Source organism: Notolepis coatsorum (genome assembly GCF_963971535.1).
Source record: "Notolepis coatsorum genome assembly, chromosome: 13".
NCBI lineage: Eukaryota > Metazoa > Chordata > Actinopteri > Aulopiformes > Paralepididae > Notolepis > Notolepis coatsorum.
In genome coordinates this window covers 89,974,177-89,995,587 of record NC_140177.1, presented here as the reverse complement: position 1 = coordinate 89,995,587, position 21,411 = coordinate 89,974,177, and the positions used below count along the sequence as shown (strand labels likewise).

General features: G+C 44.6%; 1 protein-coding gene across 1 annotated transcript in view; it reads right to left on the bottom strand.

Moving 5' to 3' along the window:
* Positions 1–21,411, bottom strand: part of trpa1a (transient receptor potential cation channel, subfamily A, member 1a) — a gene marked incomplete at both ends in the record, with an annotated part of 132,351 nt that overhangs the window by 2,840 nt on the left and 108,100 nt on the right. Inside the window, 5 exons of the mRNA XM_084327736.1 lie at positions 8,716–8,815; positions 13,112–13,122; positions 16,698–16,802; positions 20,260–20,328; positions 20,898–21,080. Of these exons, the coding sequence (XP_084183862.1) occupies positions 8,716–8,815; positions 13,112–13,122; positions 16,698–16,802; positions 20,260–20,328; positions 20,898–21,080 (468 nt within the window). The remainder of the gene's footprint in view (positions 1–8,715; positions 8,816–13,111; positions 13,123–16,697; positions 16,803–20,259; positions 20,329–20,897; positions 21,081–21,411) is intronic.

Here is a 21,411-nt window from a genome sequence, read left to right as displayed (position 1 = left end):
AAGTTGTTGCATGTTAGACAGTTCAGTCAGGCTAGCCATCCCGGCTAAAGGCAGGGACAGCTAGTTAGCTTTAGCTACGTTATAATATTGAGTGCTAACGTGTGGTTCAGTCGGGATAGCCATGATGATGTCGGCTAGTAGCTAGCTTAGCTAAAGGCTAACTAGCGTTAGTTAACCTAGAGAGAGCATGTGCAGCATTGTTATGCCAAGATGAAGAGGACGGTCATTCGGCAGATGAACTTCGTCAACTCCACGCGGTTGTCTCCATCCTCTTGGACGTTTGGTGAGTTTTTAATGCACTCTATTCTATTCCCGCCGTGGATATATCTCTCTCTCTCTCTCTCTGGAGCCAAACGGGCCGGCTAGCTGTTGTAGTAGCTAACGGTGTGTGGCCTGGTGTCAGCACCTGGTGCGAGGGAGGTGAGCTTGGTGTTTCATTATGAGAATATCTCCATGCTCAAGTCGGCTATAGTCCGCGAGGGACTTGTTGCCGGCACCGCTATGGTAAACACCACTCTGTAGTGGGACGTGTATTGCCTTCTTTTTCCCTTCTCTCTTCGGATGAGAAGAGGAAAACACAGCGGCTGTCTGAAGTGTTGGCCTGTATTGCTTTTCTCACGTTGTACAGTTTTTCAGTGGTAGCCGCATAGCTTGCTTCTGCGTTAGCTAGTGGTTAGCGATAGCCGGGTTGAGCTAACTGTTAGCCAGTTAGCTGTTTAGCTACGACGTTAGCTGCTCGTTTTCGCTTGGCTGGGAACGTTAGCTTGATGCTATCAGTTAGCCTAGAGTTAGCTGTTAGCTTGTGCTACGACCATTGACATTAGCCGTGAGAATAGCAGGCCCTGGCACTCTGACTACGACATCATCTTTGACAGAAGATGTAGTCGGGCCTGCACCATGACAAGGCTCCGGCCATAGCTTCTTTTTGTCCCGCCAGCGAGAGGCCTTTCGTCAACGTAAAGCGCTCTGGGTCAGTGAAGAGCGCTATATAAATCCAAGTCATTATTATTATTATTATTATTAACGTGGAGACCTGTGTTGCTGCCTTTCGCCCTGCGTTCCTTGGTGCAGGTAAGATGTCCATTGGACATTACCCCACTCTTCCTTCCTTCCCCTCCCGAATGTTTTGTTGATAATGATGTTTTTTTCCAGGCAAAGCATATGTTACTTCACAACATTTGGAGATACGACATGTGCTGTGTGTGAATTGTCTTGGTCGTTTGTGTAGCTTGGGTAGCGTTGGCCAAAGCTGTGTGTGTTCCTGGTGTCAGTACCTGGCTACTCTATTTGCAGTTAGCCTATTTAGCTGATGTCGGCCATTGGCTCCTTGCTACTTTGTTTTCTCTGGTATAGACCCTCTTCTCTTTGGATTTAAGTGTTGATCTTTGTCCTTTTGGATCTATGTATATTCATGTTGCCTTTGTGAAGTTATCTTTTCCTTCTGTTTTGTTCTTCCATTAAAAGTTGAATATCCTTTAGGGGCTCATCTTTGCTTATCTCTCATACATGCTCTCTCTCTAACACACACACACACAGACATGCTCTCTCTCTAACACACAAACACACATGCTCTCTCTCTCTCTCTTTCTAACACACACAGTCTGCCTATGGCGGCCTTTCTCGATGGCTAGGCTGTGCTCACTGAGTCTGTACCTAGTCAAGGATCTTCAGTCACAGTGCTCAGGTATTCTGCCACTGTACTCTCTGTTTAGGGTCAAATAGCATTTCAATTTGCTCTGGTTTTGGGTTGTTTCTTTCCAATGTGTCTCTCTCTCTCTCTCTCTCTCTCTCTCTCTCTCTCTCTCTCTCTCTCTCTCTCTCTCTCTCTCTCTCTCTCTCTCTCTCTCTCTCTCTCTCTCTCTGGCCTTGCTCTGGTGGAGGGTCAGGGGCATTGCCGGGTCTGTGCAGCGATAACACTGTATATTGACTGTAGAACGGGAGCTCTCTCTCGCTCTCTCTCTTGCTATATGTTGACTGTATCATGCCCAGCCTCGGGCAGCGCTATTATTTAAGAATATGTTGACTGTATGAAAAAAAGAAGAAAAAAAAATATATATATATATATTTTTTTTTAACCTTTTAGGGGGGGGGGGGGGGGGGGGGCTCGCGTTTAAATCTCGCACAGGGCCTCGCATTTCTCCCAGGCGGCCCTGACAATGACTTAGTGAGTTTGTGGGCTCATAACATTTTTGTTTGAGCTATTACATCCACAATATTACATAATATATTGATTCCCCAACTCTCATGTAAAGACACCCCCCCTCCCCTCCCCTTTGTCCCCTATCCTGTGTTCCCCCCCCCCCCACCCATTTGACCTATCAAATGGGACCACCTCCCCCCTTTTAACTATATAGGGCTCCTCCCGACAGCATTCCTGGTCTCTACCTGGGTAAATTCAGCTGATCACCTGGGGCGAGCCCCTCAGCCATTCTCTCTAACTACTATTTGTACATTTCTATCTGTCTGGTTAATAAACCGTGTTATTAACTGAACCTCGGTTGACTGAGAACATTCATCAGGATATCCACAATATCCCACAATTGGCGTCTATGAACTTGTGATGGACTCTTTGCGTCTTCCCGGCATGCTGTATTATTTCATCTATACAGAGAAAAGTGAGTATAATAGAATGGTCGACCAAATATATGGCAAGGAATTAAAACCTTCCCGCTTTTCTCTGTTGTCAATATTGAGATCATGGCTGAGTGAGAGTAATGTGCATTAATATATCTGATCTGTATTGAGAATCGTTACGGGGGAAACACGTGTACCCCGGTCCTTATCAGGCGGTTCTGAGAGGATTTGCTGGGTTGTAGTGCTATTCCCGGTCGAGCTGGTGCCGACCAAAAGTTAAGGCACACCATAGGTTGTTGGATTGCTATCCCTAGTCTAGCTGGTGCAGACTAAAATATAGGCAACAAGGTAAGATACGTAGGCTTATTAGACGTAATCATAATTAGATTTACCAGAGTAACGTTGTAATATTCATAGTTTCAACCTCAGACTAAGCCTACAATCTCTTCCATTCCTGAGAACGATGTATTCGGATTAGTTAAACCATTATCATTACAGATAGGCGGGTAGAATAACAACGGGACGTTCCGGTAGGACGTTAGTCCTACATTAAACGGGACATTAGTCGCGGGTGTTCCGAGACCGTGAGTGTTGGTAAAATGGTATATATATATATTATATATATAATATGGTATATCAACGAACAATAAACACTATGCAAGAACCATCAAATGCACACAGCACACACCCCCACACGCACACACTCACTTTAAACAAAACAACACACTGCAGCACCCACTCTCCACACTTTAGATCACCTAAACACACTTTATATTTATTGGTAAAGGATTTTCACTACAACTCGTACACCTTACTGTAAATTGCACCTAAATTGTACCTCATCCCATTTCTGCTTTGCACTATATAGTATTGTATATTAGTACATTGCATAGTATATTGTATATTGTATGGTAACTCAGTTACTTCTATTCTGCATCGAACATTGTACATATGTCTATACTGAACACTGTGACCTCTATTTTTACTTCTATTTTACATGCTATACTATTTTATTTCATACTTATCTTGTCTAGCACAGTCTCTGGAGCGTAACAGTAAGAAGCATTTTGTATAAAAGTATTCTGTACTTCTGTATGACAACTATTAAAGAAACTTGAAACTTGAATCTACAAAATATTGCTGGTAAATTTCGAAGTTCAGGTTCGGTCGTTATGCGTTAATGACGATGTATAGGTAAATCAAGGGTATCCAAGCCTTATCGCAGCATGAGGCTGGTCGATTAAACGAACAGCGACCCAATATAGATCAGATATGCACACACATTACTGTTTTTATGTTATTATCGTTTTTTTTTCTTGTCTGTTTGTTTACGTTTCACATGGAACCGCATATGATGCACAGGCTCGTTCATTCGGTTACAAAAGGCTGGTTTTAGGTGAATTCCAGGCTATTGAGAGCTCGCAGAAAAGTACTGCATGGATTGCAAAGCATTATTTCCGAGGTGAATGGGAACGCGTGAACGTCGCTTGGAGCGATGACGTCACACGGTGTGCGCCATGAAGTTATGAGTTTGATATGAAGCTATCCATGGGCTAACGTGAAGTTTAATATGCCAGAGGCCGAGGGTGTATGAAATCCACGTTTAGTTATCTGTTTTATTTGTATGTGTATGTACACGCTGCTATTGGAACTTGTGTTACTTTAGCGAGATGCAAAAGAGTTTTTCCAAGGTTGCATTGTCTCAGACCACCGGAGAACTGAACTGAACTATGAGGATGACGTCAGCACAACAGCTTGTCCGGTGAGTATGAAACAAACCTTGATACCGCAGGACATAACTATTGTCACAGTTACAGTGAATTACAACTATCTCAGATCACTTGAGGTTTATGTTGCTTTAATATACACGTTATAAGTCACATAAAGCTAATCTCAGTGTCTGTCTCAGATTGTTGCATCTGTGAGCACACCGGTAGACTCGATCATCATAAATAGGTGTCTACATCTTAGAATCTGCACGAGGCTAGTGAAAAGGCAAATGTGCTAAGGTTATTCAACAAATCATTTCTATTTTAAAACAGTATATGTTTTAATTCCCACGTCTCTATTGTTTTGATACGGGGTACCATAGAGAAGCGTGCATCAAATATAACGTATTCTGCAACGTTAGATTAGGCTTTATAACCTTAGAATACTTTGACACAAACTATAGAGTAAAACGGCTCCCCAAGCAGAAACAATTTATGAGTAACACACACTTACTCCCATTATAGGCGATTAGACCTCATAAGCTTTTACAATTATGTTTAAAAATAAGAGGTTTAGATCAACAAGATCTAAAAGCTAAAGGAAGAATAACAACAACCTTTCTTTGGAGATAATAAATAAATGCAGATAATGTTTAGTTGAGAGGCCAAATCATGCCTCCTCTTTTCCACAGTAACATTGATGAGATATGTATATTTTGTGTGATGATGAAATAGATGAAGACTAGATGTGTTTTGAACTCAAAATCAAGGAGAACACACTCAAAATGGTCTTAGGAGTGGAAAATTAACATGTTTTTTTTGTGTTTACAGGAAGCAAGCAGACAATCAAGAAGACAGACTGATTTGCATTGTTTAGACACTCAATTGTATCACAATATATTGTGTGAGATGATGAAATAGAGAAGGACTAGCTAAATGTGTGTTAAGAGAATTCACTCAGACAAAAACAAAAGAAAAGAGTGGGAAATTAACACTTTCCCCCGCCAATCACGTTGTACGACGTGTTTCAAGTTCATGCGAATTCTGCCAATCCACGCGTACGACGTTATTGAGATCATATTTCATATTTTCGCCATGTTATTCATATTTCCCTCACGGAGCCTTGTCTGATGCAGTGGGACTCGGCACAACTCTGCAACGCTTCAATACTGCCCCCTGGTGGATGATCGGCGAGTTGCCAAACCGGAAATGGCGGGTTGGGTCTCGGTGCGTCTCCTAAATGCGTCCGGCCACTCGCATATCGTCGCAGGACTCTAGCCACACACCGTGGATATGGATCGCTGCCATAACTCAATAATTGACATGATTTGGGCGTGTATTAGTATTATACAAACCGGAAATGGATCGACTGGATCCCCATCAAATAACTGGGATCTTTTTGCTCCAGTCTCATTGCCCAACGGTAAGACGAGGCTGCCATGACTTTCAGCCTGTTTGTTTATTATTATCCATGCAAACTGCTCTGGGCCCCGTTCCCCGTACCTGGTTCAACTAAGTCGATCAAGATGTCATTATCCAGATTCAGTTAACCCGATGTTTGAAGCCGGGATTTTCCTGTTCCTCGAAGGTGGATTCAGTCTCGTTAACTCAAGCCAGACTTGAGACCCAGGATAAGTGCGCGTGCCCGCCTCAGCCGAGAAGGCAGCAAGTGTCGAGAGCAGAGATCCTGATTCTCTAGCGGCATTGATTGATTAATTGATTTAAAACTTTAGTAACATATTGCAGTACGGCTCAATCGCCTCGCCGACAAGTTAAATGCGTTATCTATAGGCACATTTTAAGTCCCTCATTACCTCAATCAATCAGATTATATTTCTTTAAACTTGCCTGCTGGATTGAATAATCAAATGAGATCTTGCTAGCGAAAATAATTAGTTAAACTGTTATACAAAATAACGATACGGCTCTCTTCCCATTGATTGATGTATAGTCGATCTTTTACTTATCTCCACTGTGGTGTAACGGGTTCTTCTTTTGACTTTCACGCAGACGACCGGGGTTCGAAACCCGGTCTTTCCCTTCTTTTTGCGATGTAGGAATAATTCAATTTGGTGCACGTTGAGAGCTATATAAAGAATGACATCCTCAATGCATGTAGATTTATAATATTTTAACTTGAAACTAGGCTACTTTGGCGTATAATCATTAATATTATATTCAAACAAATTATATTGGAAACACGGGGTTTCGAACACCGGTCGCTGGGTTGCCAGGATTGAGCACTACCGCTGAGCCACTGTGCCAGATGGGATAAATTCATTGTTTATACATTAATGAACGAGACAAGATCCACAATCCACGCATAGACACTTCAATTTTATGCTTGAATGAAACACAATCCAGGCGCTCCATTAAACATCCACAGCGGAGAATATGAAAGGAATCAGAGCCAAACGAGCGATAGGTTTCAATCATTAAAAATATCCCCGCGGGATTCACATTTGCAATGCTGCGCGTTGTTAGAATAACCACATAATGTGTACATCGCACCGAGCGAGCGCCACGGTATATATAACGTGCATTATTTAGGACAAAGTGAATTTAGTATCAGCATTTTGGGTCTATTTTACATTTCAAAAGCCCCCTCTGGAAGAATGGAGCACAAAAACGTAATTCAGAATGGTATAAAGCAGATCCTAGACTGTGGGAATAATTTCAGGAAACGCGCTGTCACTTTCTTTGCGGGGGCGTGGCTGTGCTTCATCCGGCTAACTTGAACTTAAACCCTGCTTTCGACCAGGCTCAAACTTTTGGATCTGTTGTCATGGTGATTTGGACAATCCAGGTACGGGGAGCCGGAAAGTCCGGCTTAAGTCAGACTTAACCGAAAGTTATCCGGCTAACTCAGTTATCCAGGTACGGGGAACGGGGCCCTGATCTATATATCACCCATACTACATAAAGCATTTAACGACGATCACGGAATTATAAACGACCCCCCCCTCCCTCCGTTCATCCGTGCATGATCAGTCATAACGTTTAGGACCATGTACAGTTTAAATTTTTAATATAGCGTGGATCGGCAACAAACAGCATTTGATAATCTATATATGCATTTATGCCTATATCTCACGTTCTAGGAATTACTGCAGAAAACGATAAAAACATATTTATATTCTAGACGGTATTTTCGTATGAATGTGTGAATGAAAAAGTAAAACGTTCCTACATCCTGAACGATAGATAATCGATGTTGAATGGGCCATAGTAATGTCAATTTAGCAATACAATTTAAAAAGTTATAGCCCTGCAAAGAAGGTGAACATCTCCATAGACTTACAGTACTGGCAGAGAATGGTATAAGATGCTGAAAGTGCATGGCAGGGAATGTGTTAACATGTTTTTGTTTTTGTTTTGTGACTGTAAACACTCAAATTGTATCACAAAAGACTGAAACTCCAACGATTTGCATGTGAACCCCAGACAAGACATTGAGAGAGAGATACCAACTGCAGTCATGCAAATTGAGACCCCAAATAATCTACATTTGAACACGAGAATCAGCTGAGGATGGTGTGGAGCTGAAAGACAATGCAAATGCCTGCACTCTAACCACACGAAAGGGCTCGGTGAATGCAATGTCTGGAGGTCAGCTTGCCATACCGAACACCATGATTCACTGATACTTGATGAATGCAGTCAGGAAATTACTCACAATTCTATTTTCCACTAACTAATAACATGCATGCCTCTTCCTTTTAACAAACTAATACATTTCTATGACTGCAAATATCAAGAACACCAGTTGGAACATCAATATAATCATTTACACAATGATTATCAAAATGTAAAATGTGTACATTTACATTGTTGTCATTTAGCTGACGCTTTTATCCAAAACAACTTACAAGTTGTATACAACAAGACATCAGGAAGGACACAACTCTATCAGCTGAGTAACAATGTTCATCAAAGTGTTGAGTGCTACAGTGTAGGTTAGTATATATTAGGACAAGTGCATGACAGTAAGGTTAGTTAGGGGTAGATTTTTTATTCTTGGTGTATTAGAGGTAAATTAATTAATACTACTTAGGTAGACGAGACAATGAATGAGTATATTCCATGCAAAATACATTTTAACAAACAGAGCGGCGAGAAAGAGGAAAGAGAACCAGAGAGGTCGACTCATGACCCAAACACCTTCCAAGATATGACACCGTTAAGGACAGGTTAGTACGAAGATGCATCCACTCAACGGTAAGTTCAAGCGAATCACAAAAAGAAAGAACATGCATAATGGTATTACACAATGAATTGAACTATGAATTGAACTAATCCTAAATGATTTTCCTCTTTAGCAGAAAGGCGTTGAATCATGTATATAAGAAGTTGTCTAAGGCAGGTTTTTATCATCCTCAGATCATATTGGTGAGAGGACACGACGAATGAGAAGGAGTGACTCGTGATTGACCTGAACCACGAACAACAGCGGGACCAGACGGAGAGGAGCACGGCCCAGGGACCTGAGCGACCCACAGCAGCGGAGGACCACGAGGGACACCGCCGGGGAGCTGCGGACACAACCAGGGCGACGACAGCAACCGTGGGAGAGCCGCCATCCAATCCAGCCCACACGACACAGACGTCCCCAAGGAAGGAGAGCACAGACAGGAAGGATGACATGCGGCCTCACCCCGGCACTGCAGACTACGACAGACCAAGGCCAACGCCGTGTATCTCCACCATCCGTGTGGGAGAGAACGTCCTACTGACTGGCCGCTACACCGGCAATCCCTCATCCTCCTTCAAGTGGTACCGCAATGACGAGGAGGGGAAGACCGACCAGTACAGCACATTCAAGAACACACCGCCGCCATATCTCTGGGCCTAATAAAAGCCAAGTATGAGCACAACGGCAGATGCAGAGCAACACAAGCTCCACGGGGAATCTACAGCGTCCCCGTAGACGACCACCCCACCACTCCCAATAACCCTGTGACCTTTGACGAGGTACACAGGGAGTGGATGGCGACCGCCTGGAGGTCTCATCTGAATAATAAGGAGTAAATGTTTCTGGCTACATCGTCAAGAAGATGGACATCATCAGAGGCCAATAGACCAAGAGAAATGCCTAACATACATTGTCCACCTTGTTATGTATTTCTTATTATTTTTACTGTCTTACTGCTTGGCCCCACCACACGACAACCAGAGGACAGCTTATCAACACACAGGACAGAACCAGTTGGTTTGTTCCAAGACACCAAGTTTTGTTTCGACCAATGACAGTATGCACCACAACAATATACTAGAACAATGCATAACGGTTATCATAATCACTTTTTATATCAGTTTTTATATAAACCACTAGGTTAACGGTTAAATGTTTTTTTATACATTAGCCACCAGGTTAATGCCTATTTATAAATCGTGTCCCTGATAATTATGCACACGATTTTGTGTTTTACCCTATGCACTCTGACCACACAGAGACAGTGTCCACATGTGTTCAATTAGTTTATTAATATGTATGTGTGCGACCATGATCTTATGTGTTTAATTGGTTGAGTATTAATGATCTTAACTCCCATTGATATTATCATGAAGACACATAGCTGACACCTAAATGTCTGATTCACGACGTGAGCGACTAGAGGTAGGCCAAGATATGTGCACAGCTATAGCTTCTAATGATTATGTTATTTGTTGTTTGATATCAGAGTTGAGGACCACTCATTGATATAGGTATTTGAGTGGCTAAATCAGACCATTATTAATAAAAGAAAAGGGTGATATTCCCACATCTCTGATATCAAATTAACACAGACTTTAGTCCAGTAAATCAAGTCATGAATCATGTATGTAAATATTTCTATTTTAAACTGTTTATGCCAACTACCAAATTAAGGATTTGAATTAATTTTATTCAATAATCCGGTAAACCAACAGATCACATTGGCCAAAATGTTCATTATTTTAATTGTTTTCTATTCATTCATTATCTGATAACCGATGGATTACAGCGATCCCATTCTTTTACCATGTCTATTCACTTTTCAATATTTTACTTGTTCCAAATAATCCTGGTATATTATATATTAATCTCACCCACATTATGAAGAGAAAAACAGACTAACTGTGGAATAATATATTGATTCCCCAACTCTCATGTAAAGACAGCCCCCCTCCCCTCCCCTTTGTCCCCTATCCTGTGTTCCCCCCCTCACCCATTTGACCTATCAAATGGGACCACCTCCCCCCCTTTTAACTATATAGGGCTCCTCCCGACAGCATTCCTGGTCTCTACCTGGGTAAATTCAGCTGATCACCTGGGGCGAGCCCCTCAGCCATTCTCTCTAACGTAAGGTTATGTAGGGGTCATTTTTGATCCACAATTTAAATTTGACAGACAAGTAAACTCAGTGGTAAAGGCATGTTTTTTCCAACTACGCACCATTGCCAAACTCAAAGCCCTTCTCTCCCCTGCAGACCTTCAGAGAGTCATCCACGCCTTCATTTCATCTAGATTAGACTACTGCAACTCCCTCTATATAGGCATTAACCAGTCTTCCCTGTCCCGCTTACAACTGGTACAAAACGCTGCTGCCAGACTGTTGACCGGAACCCGCAAGAGAGACCACATCACCCCTGTCCTTGCCTCCCTTCATTGGCTCCCAGTACGCTACAGGATAGATTTTAAGGTTCTCCTATTTGTTGTTAAAGCCCTTAATGGTCACACACCCTCCTACATCTCAGACCTCCTATCCCCCTATTCCAACACCAGGTCCCTCAGGTCAGCCGATCAGAGGCTCCTGACAGTCCGGAGGTCTAACCTCAAGCTCAGGGGGGGCCGTGCCTTTGCTATCGCAGCCCCTGAACTGTGGAACAGCATCCCCACCTCCATTAGGCTCGCCCCCTCGATAGATGCCTTCAAATCGAGGCTCAAAACCCACTTCTACCTACTAGCCTTTCCCGTTCACTGACTCATGCCCTGTTTTTCTATGTGTTTGCCTGTGTGCCCTCCCATAAAACGGAGTGTGATTGTTGTCTATATGTATCTTGTGTATTTACCCTCTGTACAGCACTTTGGTTGACACGCGTCATGTGAAATGTGCTTTATAAATAAATTTGATTGATTGATTGATGTATATAACCAAGTTCTATGAATACTGGTGACGCTCAGCGTCATCTGCACTAACCTCACTTCGTGCACAGCACTGAATAAAAATCCACAATGTACCTTTACATACAAACAGGTCAAGAGCAAACTCAACCCCGTGGCATGGCCGTAGCAGCGGAGCGCGAAGGAAGACCCAGACCCACTGAAGGGACTGGATCCCCGGAAAAAGGGGGCCCGGAGAGGTAAATGATGCCAAAGCATCAAGACCTCACCAGGCGGTCACTTAGTGACACCGCCCCCCACATCACCAGCGTATTCGGACAGGGCCCCTCCAAGAGCGGGCCCTTCCCCCCACTAGTACGCCGCCTGGCACACTGACCCTGCAACACAGGCAGTCAGCATGGCCGTAACTTGAAGCACTCAAAAGGCTATACTACAGCGGAAGCAGGCAGCGCACCGGGGAGACGACCCCAGAGGGGTCGATCCCTTAAACCAGGCAGCAGGCGTTTGACCCGAGCCTGGAGCACTGCGGACGAGACAGGCACCAAAGGGGTCAACTGAAAACAGCACCCCGGCGGAAGGGGCGTATGCTGGCATTGTTGCGCACCATGACAAAGCCTCCACCAAAAAACCCCGACCCAGAGGGGTCGAGGCAGAGAAGGCTGACACGATTGGCAGACGTCATGAACGTGCAGGGGCACACTCAACCGGGTAACCCGGGAGTTGACTCTGCTCCAACACACCAGGGAATCAATCACCCTCTTGGTACCACATGCAGTGGTTGTTCCTATAACCCCTCAAGAAAAAACTCAAACACACCTGCGGGTATACACTGGCTATACCGCAGTACAAGTGTTTCAGTTTTCAAAAAAGGGTTATTCCAGGCCTACGGGTCGACAAAACATTACTTCGGACCTGGACCGGCGGCTCGGGAAGCACACAAGGTCACCAGAGGAGGTCCAAAAGACCACCCCAACAGCCCCCTCTTCGCCATGCGTGAGAGAGGAGCGAAAAGAAAGGAGAACCTGCCCCTTCATGATAGTGCCAGGTACAACATGTACCCAACAAAGGGTCTCCATAACGCCCAACCCTGTGACACCCGGGCCGAACCGGCATTTTTCCCCCCGAAAAAAGCCCAAGTCCCTCAGGGTACCAGAACAGCAGATCTGCGTCCCCGGCGGACAATGGTTTAACTGACCTGGACCAGCGTGACCAGAACCAGTCCCATGCCCTAACCACGCCGACATCCCCACTCCAAGAGAGGGGGTAGGTACGCGTGTCGATCTAAAACATGAAAAGAGGGCGCCACCCAGACGGTCCCATTCGTACCGCGCTCAGTGGCCCACCCCAAGGGCGTGAGACCCCTCTACCTATGTTTTGATCTATTCCGTTAACATCACCCAGATATGAACGAGAATCTGTCGAGACCTAGTAACAGAGAAAAACCTCCATCCCAGTTGCCATATAAAAACGCTGTTTTAATAACAAGCAACCAAGGCGTACAAGCCTCCTGCGTGATTCTTATCAGAAACACCCCGAGCCAGCACTATGTACGCGTCGAGACCCAAACACATCAATGGATAGTCTAACCAGACACCAGACATTGGTCCTTCAAGTCGCCTGGGAGAACGACAAGGAGTTGTCGTGCTTCATATTCTTCCCTCTTTTTATTAAAAAGAAAGAAACACAGACTGACATGAATCCCACGTGACGCGGCCGAGGGTAATTTTTTTTTTTACATTCTTACATTCCGCCACCCTTACCACAGAGAGGAGACGGGAATCCTCAGAGAGACTTCCCACGTGAGCCACAGATTGAAAAGTCACAGTAACATTGAGCCATGTGACCAACAGACTCAAGTTACACGTATATCGAGCGTAGCAGAACAGTAAGTTCCTACGCTCTGCCCCGACAACTTGACAATGACAGACCCTACATACGGGTCTGAAAAAACTCACGGAAGCCGTCGTCCAATAGAAACGTGCCTAGTGACGTTTTCTATGACGGGGGGAAACCCATGACTCAACCGCCCGTGATAGGTGCGGAGTCAGGGAAACCCCCCCCCCGTGCCAAGCTGCCTAACAGCTTGGCCCTGACCGAATGAAAAGAGAGTCCAAAAAAAACCCGACCAATCAGAGGAGGGAAGGAGGGGTTTATCCGGTACCCCCTTGCAAGCCCAACCCTTGCATACGACAACAACAAATAGCCATATGATACCTTAAGTAGCCAGTATGCTAATGAACAGCGCAAAGCTAATTCAATGCACGCTAGCCACAGACAAGTCTGTGAACAGAGTTTATAACAAGGCCAAGTTATGTATGTGTGAACCCGACACCCGTGTTTATGTTGCAAGACACAGAAAATCTGATAGAGAGAGAGAGCGGCCTGAACCGCGGTACCATTTCACACACGAGCATTACTGCAGACCAACACAACAGTGTTGCGGCTCAATATCACTGTAAGCAACAGAGCACACAACTAACCTCTACCTTTATGTGAAGACCTAACCTTCAGGTCGAGGCAGAAAAAACCTTTTTCAACCGAGTGTAAGCTGCAGGCCTTGCTTAAGCTCTAACATGAATGTAGCGACCAACAAGACTTAAAGTCTAGCCCTTCTATCAAACCCACACTAGCGAAAGGTTCACACGTCGTATCCCCATCATATGTTAGTGAATAAACACACAGTTTGTAACAAAAAATCAGGAGGGACTTTTTATTTCTCATAATCAAAATCATATGTTTGGGCCGGGAAGGGAACAGGGGGGGACCACAGAGGGAAAAAGTCATTTTCAGCTACGCCTGCCACGAGCCGCTCGGGACTTGCCACCCCGGGGAGCCCCGGAGGGCCAGTAAAGGATAGGAGGCTGGTCACGACGATCCCTACCGTCACCTCCGGGCGTAGATGGGCCGGCTGCAGTGGCGGAGGCGCCCTCTTTCCCGCTGGTCTTCTTTGCCGAAGGTCCAGCAGTGGCGGTGGTAGCAGCGGCGGCTACGGCGGCGGAACCCCAACGACGAGCCTGCCGTCTGACTCCACCGGCGACATCGGGCGGGGGGAAATGAGGCTGGAGCACGGAACGCTCCTCCTGCATCTCCCTGCAGGTCGAGGTCATCAACTGCAGTGCCGACCCGAAAAGTCCAGCATCGGAGAGGGGTGCCGTCAGAAGTGGAGTCCTCTTCCTTTCCGGCACACGCGCCTGCTCCAGCCAAAGGTGGCGCTGGACTAGAGTGGCCAGGGCGCGTACTTTCCCAGCGGTGATGGCCTGCGGCTGGATCAGATGCAGGATGGCTCCTGCCGACTGGGCGAGCTGATCATGTTGCAAATCGGTCAGCTCCGTACCGCCTGTCAGTATCCCGGACATGAATCTCGCCAGCTGCGCGATGTTTGAAGTGGCAGCCAGAGATTGAGTCACAGTGATAAATGACTGGTCACTCCAGAAAGCCAACCGCCTCGCCGATTTCCCTTGGGGAACCGGCTTCCGTAACGGCTCCCACACCACCTCAGGACAAAGGAGCTGCCATCAAGCCGAGGCACCCCCTCCTTCATGCCGTCTACCAAACCCACCACCCTCGTGACTCGCACGTAGGCGGGGGTGAGGCCCATGATGTGGGAGACCACCTGTCCCTGACGGACGTAGGCCTCCATCGAGGGGAAAAATGGACAGACAACGGCCATCTCTCTCACAGGACGGCGTTGCCATAGATGACCTATGAGATCATCAGGAACAGGAACAGGCAGTGGCTGCGGCAGCGGCACGCCGTTTGCGACTGCCGCCGCCGCCATGAGCTCGGGGAACAAAGCACGCAGTTCCCCCTGCATACTTTCCCCCACAAGCTCGCGTCCCTCACATGCAGCAGACTACCGGTTAAAGAGCCACATTCTGATGTGGCTGATAGCAGGGCATCCCGCCGCCGAGTCGGAGGTTCTAACCCAACATCCGCGTACGAGGAACCCCAAGGAGACCTATCACCCCCCTCCAGTGTTACCTGAACGGGCGGCGGACATGTCTCCACTGGGGCGTCGAACAAGAACCCGTCCGCTTCAACCATGTAGTTCTCTGTTTCCATTGGCCATGGAGAATCAGACGCATCCTCATCCGGCTCCAGCAACTCACCAAAACCAGGCCGTTCGCGTCTACAAGCCACCATCTTACGACGGGAGCGAGCCGACGCAAAAAGTTTGCGTCTCAAATCCTCCGCCACCAGAGGAGCCGGCCGCCCAACAGCGGACGACTCTCCGGAGGCAAAGGAACCAGAGCCGGAACCAGGCCATCGCACAGGGGACGGCGCTGGTGCACCAGCTCCTTGGAGAGGCAAACTATCTATCGGACGCCTACCGGGCGCGGCTGCCGACCACGAAAGAGGCCTCAACCCCGCTCCAAGACGTACGACAGAGGAGGCAATGGAGAACCGCTGGTGAAGGGTAACGTTGCTAGCGCGACCCTCCGAGGTAAACATTATGACTTAGCTTTTTTCTTTTAAAATTTATGAGAGAAAGAAAAAAGAAAGAAATAATTTAAACACGTAACTCAACTTTCTTCAGCTAAAACAACCTCGTCAAGTGATGTATACAACAGGCACTTCCTTGTGGTGAAAGTGAAGAAGGAGGCGAGTAGGTGACCACACACCTGCTTATGAAGGTAGCGGATAGGGGTGTGGCCAGACGGATGTTGGTATGTAAAGGTACATTGTGGATTTGTATTCAGTGCTGTGCACGAAGTGAGGTTAGTGCAGATGACGCTGAGCGGCAGCCAGTATGATATAGAACTACTATTTGTACATTTTTATCTGTCTGGTTAATAAACCTTGTTATTAACTGAACCTCGGTTGACTAAGAACATTCTTCAGGATATCCACAATATCCCACAGTGTCCTGACTCCTGAGAGTAGCTCCAGAATGAGTCTCTTGATGACATCATCACTAGAGTTTTTCCTATCCCTTGTTTACACAAATAAAATATAAGTTTCAAGTTTCTTTAATAGTTGTCATACAGAAGTACAGAATACTTTCATACAAAATGCTTCTTACTGTTACGCTCCAGAGACTGTGCTAGACAAGATAAGTATCAAATAACATAGTATAGCATGTAAATTAGAAGTAGAAAATGTACAGTACTGTGAGTTATTCTTTAGGGTAGGAAAACCTGACGTTTTACTGGTTAGGGTCATGTTAAGGGTAGGCAAAGGAAAGGACTTGTCTAAGATTATGGTTAGGTTAAGCCTTAAGGTAATGAGTAGAAAAGGTTACATGTAGGCAGGTACAACCAGCTGATCATTAAATGCATTAATATTGGACGTTTTGAAAAATCTAAATAGACCATCAGAATAGTATTCACCTTTCCACGTCTTCTGTTTGGGTATTCTGTGAGGGTGTCTTGGTCGACCAGTCTCTTCAGTAACCAGTATGGCAGCTTCTCCTCCAGACCAGTGTGAAGATCAATCTGTGGAGAGAAACATTAATGTCCCTTTCCATGAGTTTTCTTGAGGACTGGGCCATAAATGACCAATGTACATTGTATTGTGTTATGTTGTATGTTTATGTTTTTAATTCTATTTATTTTTGGGCTTTCTGTATTTTTCACCCATCCCAATTTAGTCGTTATGCCAATTCCGTTCCTGTTCGTTGCATGCATTGCCCCACTATCAGCCTGGGGAGGGTGTAGAACTACCACATGCCTCGTCCAATACATGTGGAGTCGCCAGTCGCTTATTTTCACCTGACAGCGAGGAGTTTCACTGGGGGAACGTAACGCGTCCGGAGGTTCACACTATTTCCCCCAGATCCCCTCCCTGCTGAACAGGCGCCCAGACCGACCAGTAGGAGTCGCAGTTTACAACAACCAGGACACATACCCCACCGGCTTCCCACCCGCTAACACTGCTAATAATTGTGTTAGTAGGGAGGACTGACCAAGCCGGAGGTACCGCTGACAGCTGGATTCGATCCCAGAGTCTCTGCGGTGGTAGGCGAGTGCTTAATTCACTGTGCTACCCAGCCGCCCAAAACAAACATTTAAAGGTGGGGGCGGATCTGGGGGAGACAGCGTGAACATCTGCATTACTCTCTCGTCTCCCAGTGAAACTCCTCACTGTCAGCTGAACAGAAGCGTCTGACAACTCCAGGAGGCATGTGGTAGTCTACTCTACACCCTCCCCAGATCCACAGTAGAATTGGCATAATGACTAAATTGGGGGATAGGAGAACGCATGAAAAAGGCAAAGAAATATATAATAATACTTGTGCTTTTCAATTTGGAACACAATGCTGGTGTGTAGTTTTATGATGTGACCCCAGGTACTGGTTGTTGAGATTCAGGCCACCCTGAGCTTTTGGAATGGCTGATTACAGGGCCTGAGACAGTGACCAGATTTATTTTCTCAGAGTATTTGATTTATTGGGAGTTGTTGGGATATAAAGACAATTTCACCAAATACGACCAAAATCGTTCTTAAAAATAATATATATTTTTATAAATATACCCCACCTTTAACACTTTCAGTGCCACCAGGGGGCGCACGACTTAGTGCTTGAATGCCACCATCGGCGCCAATGTTAACGTTAATATCGCCTAATCTATGTTTTAAATTATGGCTATGTGTCTAATCTGCCCGTCGCTTATCAAAGAATCATTTTCCAGTCAGTGTTGTCGAGGCAGATTGGTTTTTTATCGCTTCATTTCCGTTTGAGAGCATTTTGAAAAGCACCCGTTTTGAGGTGAAAAACAGCCCATTCTGTGATAATCGCCTTTTACTTGAATATTCCAGAACGTTGATATTTGTCGGCCTATTTATGAATAGTTTTCAAATAAACGCTAGATGATCAATAGTATACGTGCACGCGCGCACGTTCGAGGCGCGCACTGATAATAGCTGCTTCCATTTCCTCATGGATTTTACAGTGAAACAGCTGGAGCACATATAGTGGAAATGCTTATATCTTCATGAAAACGAGTCTGATTATCCTAACACTGATAACATAGATTCCTTACCTGACATCAGATGGTATCCAACTGGTATATTCCAATTCCTGATCACCATTCGAAAAAATCGATAAGTGTATAGATCTAACGTGTATACAGTAGAACTCATGATCCGCGGGGCTCAGAGCCCCCTGAATGAACTCTGGTACTCCAGCTGCATGGGTGAGAAGTGAAATGTGGACTGGAATATTTTTTTTCCCCATCCATTTTCATTGAGTTCATTCCAAAAGGGTGATTTACCATCTGGGAGACGATAGGGGGCGCTTTTTTCACATCTGATCGCCGGCGGCCCTTGGGTAGGCTAGGGTAGGCTTGCGTGATGCAATATGATTTCAGATCGCTAAAAAATAATAATAATAATAATTCTGAGAAATCTCGTGAGTGGCTTTCAACGTAACTATCGTAAACACGAGATTAGCCGTGAGTGGCTCTCAAAGTGTTAAGTTCTACACAAGGTGATTTGAAAGTGAATGGCCATGCGAGTTTATATCAAAATATTTGTATTATTCTTAGGGTGACCAGACGTCACGCATTGCGCGTGATACAGCATTTCTGTCTCTTTTCACACATTATGCAAATTGAGACCATGTCCCGCATGATTGGTTGTCATCCGCGCTAAAAGGGGAAAGCAATCCCAAAGGGTTTAGATTGAAAACTAATGATAACAACCACAAATCAGTGCAGGTGGAAGATATTTGTATTCTGTACTTTATTATTGTGCCATTACTGTTCCTGCTCTCATCACTGCAGTGCCAGTGTGAATCCCTGGACTTGTGAGTTGTTTTGGTGAGTTACTTTTGTTAGTCAAAAGTCAAAGTCAGCTTTATTGTCACCTCTCTCGTAATGTGCAAGACATACAGATACATTAAATTGCATTTCCCCCTTCCCACGGTGTATATAAAGAACAAGATCTAATATATAATAAATAACATATAGTACACTATAAACATAAAGTAACATAGTACACTATAAAGTAACATATGGACAGTATACAGGACTATATACAATGTAGACAGTAGCTAAACAAAAGTGAATGTATGAGTGAATGTAAATAGAGGTAAACGAGAACTTAGTGCAACACTTTTAGCAGCAATGGTACATAGTAAGTATGAATAATAAATAATGGCAGTAAAATACAATAATACAATAATGGCAGTAAAGTGGCAGTGAGATGATGGATATGGCAGTAACTAATATGATGTACACTAAATAAATAAACTAATTAATGGCAGTAAAGTAAAGTGGCAGTGTGACACACACACAGACACTTTACTTTGTGTGTCAGAGGGGGTTAGTCCAGAATCTGTGGGGGGCAGAGTAAGAGAGAGGGGGGAGAGCTGTGTGTGTGTGTGTGTGTGTGTGTGTGTGTGTGTGTGTGTGTGTGTGTGTGTGTGTGTGTGTGTGTGTGTGTGTGTGTGTGTGTGTGTGTGTGTGTGTGTGTGTGTGTGTGTGTGTGTGTGTGTGTGTGTGTGTGTGTGTGTGTGTGTGTGTGTGTGTGTGTGTGTGTGTGTGTGTGTGTGTGTGTGTGTGTGTGTGTGTGTGTGTGTGTGTGTGTGTGTGTGTGTGTGTGTGTGTGTGCACGTGCATGTGTGATAAGACTGCGGGTCCAGACCTATAATCATAAGTGATAGTAAGTCTGGGTGGTAATTTTATTTATTTTGAGTACTTAACACCCATTAGAGACAAAATGGGGGAAAAAGAAAATATGAATAAGGGCAAAACATATTAGGCTTGTGGTCATTTTAATGAGGACAGTGGTGGATGAGCCTTGAAGGAGGCGACAGGGACAGTCCACCAAAAAAAGGGGAGGGGGCTGCACTGGGGTGGGGGGGGGGGGTCCCACATTGTCCCTCACAAACATACCATTTGTGCCACATTTGGTTTATTGGGATCTGGTCACCCTAATTATTCTTCCCACCTGCATTGCAATCTGCTTCAGCACTGCATTGTTCTGCACCTCCGCAATGTCACCGACTGCCAAGCCAATCTGTTTAAACATGAAGTGAATGGGTGAAGTGAGTTCTGGAAGGACACTCTTAAATTCACACAGTTAGGGGTTAACTGTTACTATTGACAGACCTGTACATAATACACTATTTTGTCTGGTTAAATGTCTACCCCAAAACCAGCTTTGAAGGTGATATCAGTAAGATATTTGATTGATTGTTTGGAATGAGAATCATGTACTGTAGAATAAGCACGTAAATGAACGGTTGAGGCAAGAAGATGCTCATTATCATCATTATCATCATTATGCTCATTATCATAACTTATGATGAATTGAAAATGGAGGACCCTGATGTAAACAAGACGAAAGTCTTTCTCTGGTCTGCATCCCCTTAACAATTGTATGTATTGATCTGTACTGTACTGTACCCATTCTGCAATCTGTTAATAAACTTTTCAATCAATCAATCAATCAATCACGGACCGTAATGTGACGACCATTTAGACTCAGCCATTAAATGTAGTGTTTATTCCATGACATCGGTTTGAGTCTACATGGTTCTCATTACAAACAAACAAACAAACAAACTGTTACGACCTTTAACCTACCATCAGGTTCATGAGCAGAATGGGCACGGACATGATGAACCAGATGGATATGAGGTAGGTGAGAACAGGGAAGTCGAGTTCTCCGGCCAAGAACGGTTTCAGCAGGTTTTCCTGGTAGTTCAGTTCCCCCATCATCATCACAAATGTCTGGACTATTGAAGAGTGCCATTCTGTAAACAAATACTGGGACAAAAATAAACACATGAATGAATTAATAATTGATTGATTGGTTTGTTGGATGGATTAATTGATTGATTTAATAAATCAATCAAATGTTATTCATAGCACTTGTGTTCAAAGATAATATGAAGGATTGCATTAAAAAAATCTATATACAGTATGTATAAAACATCAATAATACAAATGATGACACCCTATAAAATGTAAGTATTTTATAAGAAAAATGTCTTAAGAAAGTCAATAGCAGGCCATAGTAAGTTTTACTTTCATCACGGCAACCGATTTGTGGGAATTAATGTCTTATACAAATGGTGGATATCATTTTGGAATTAAA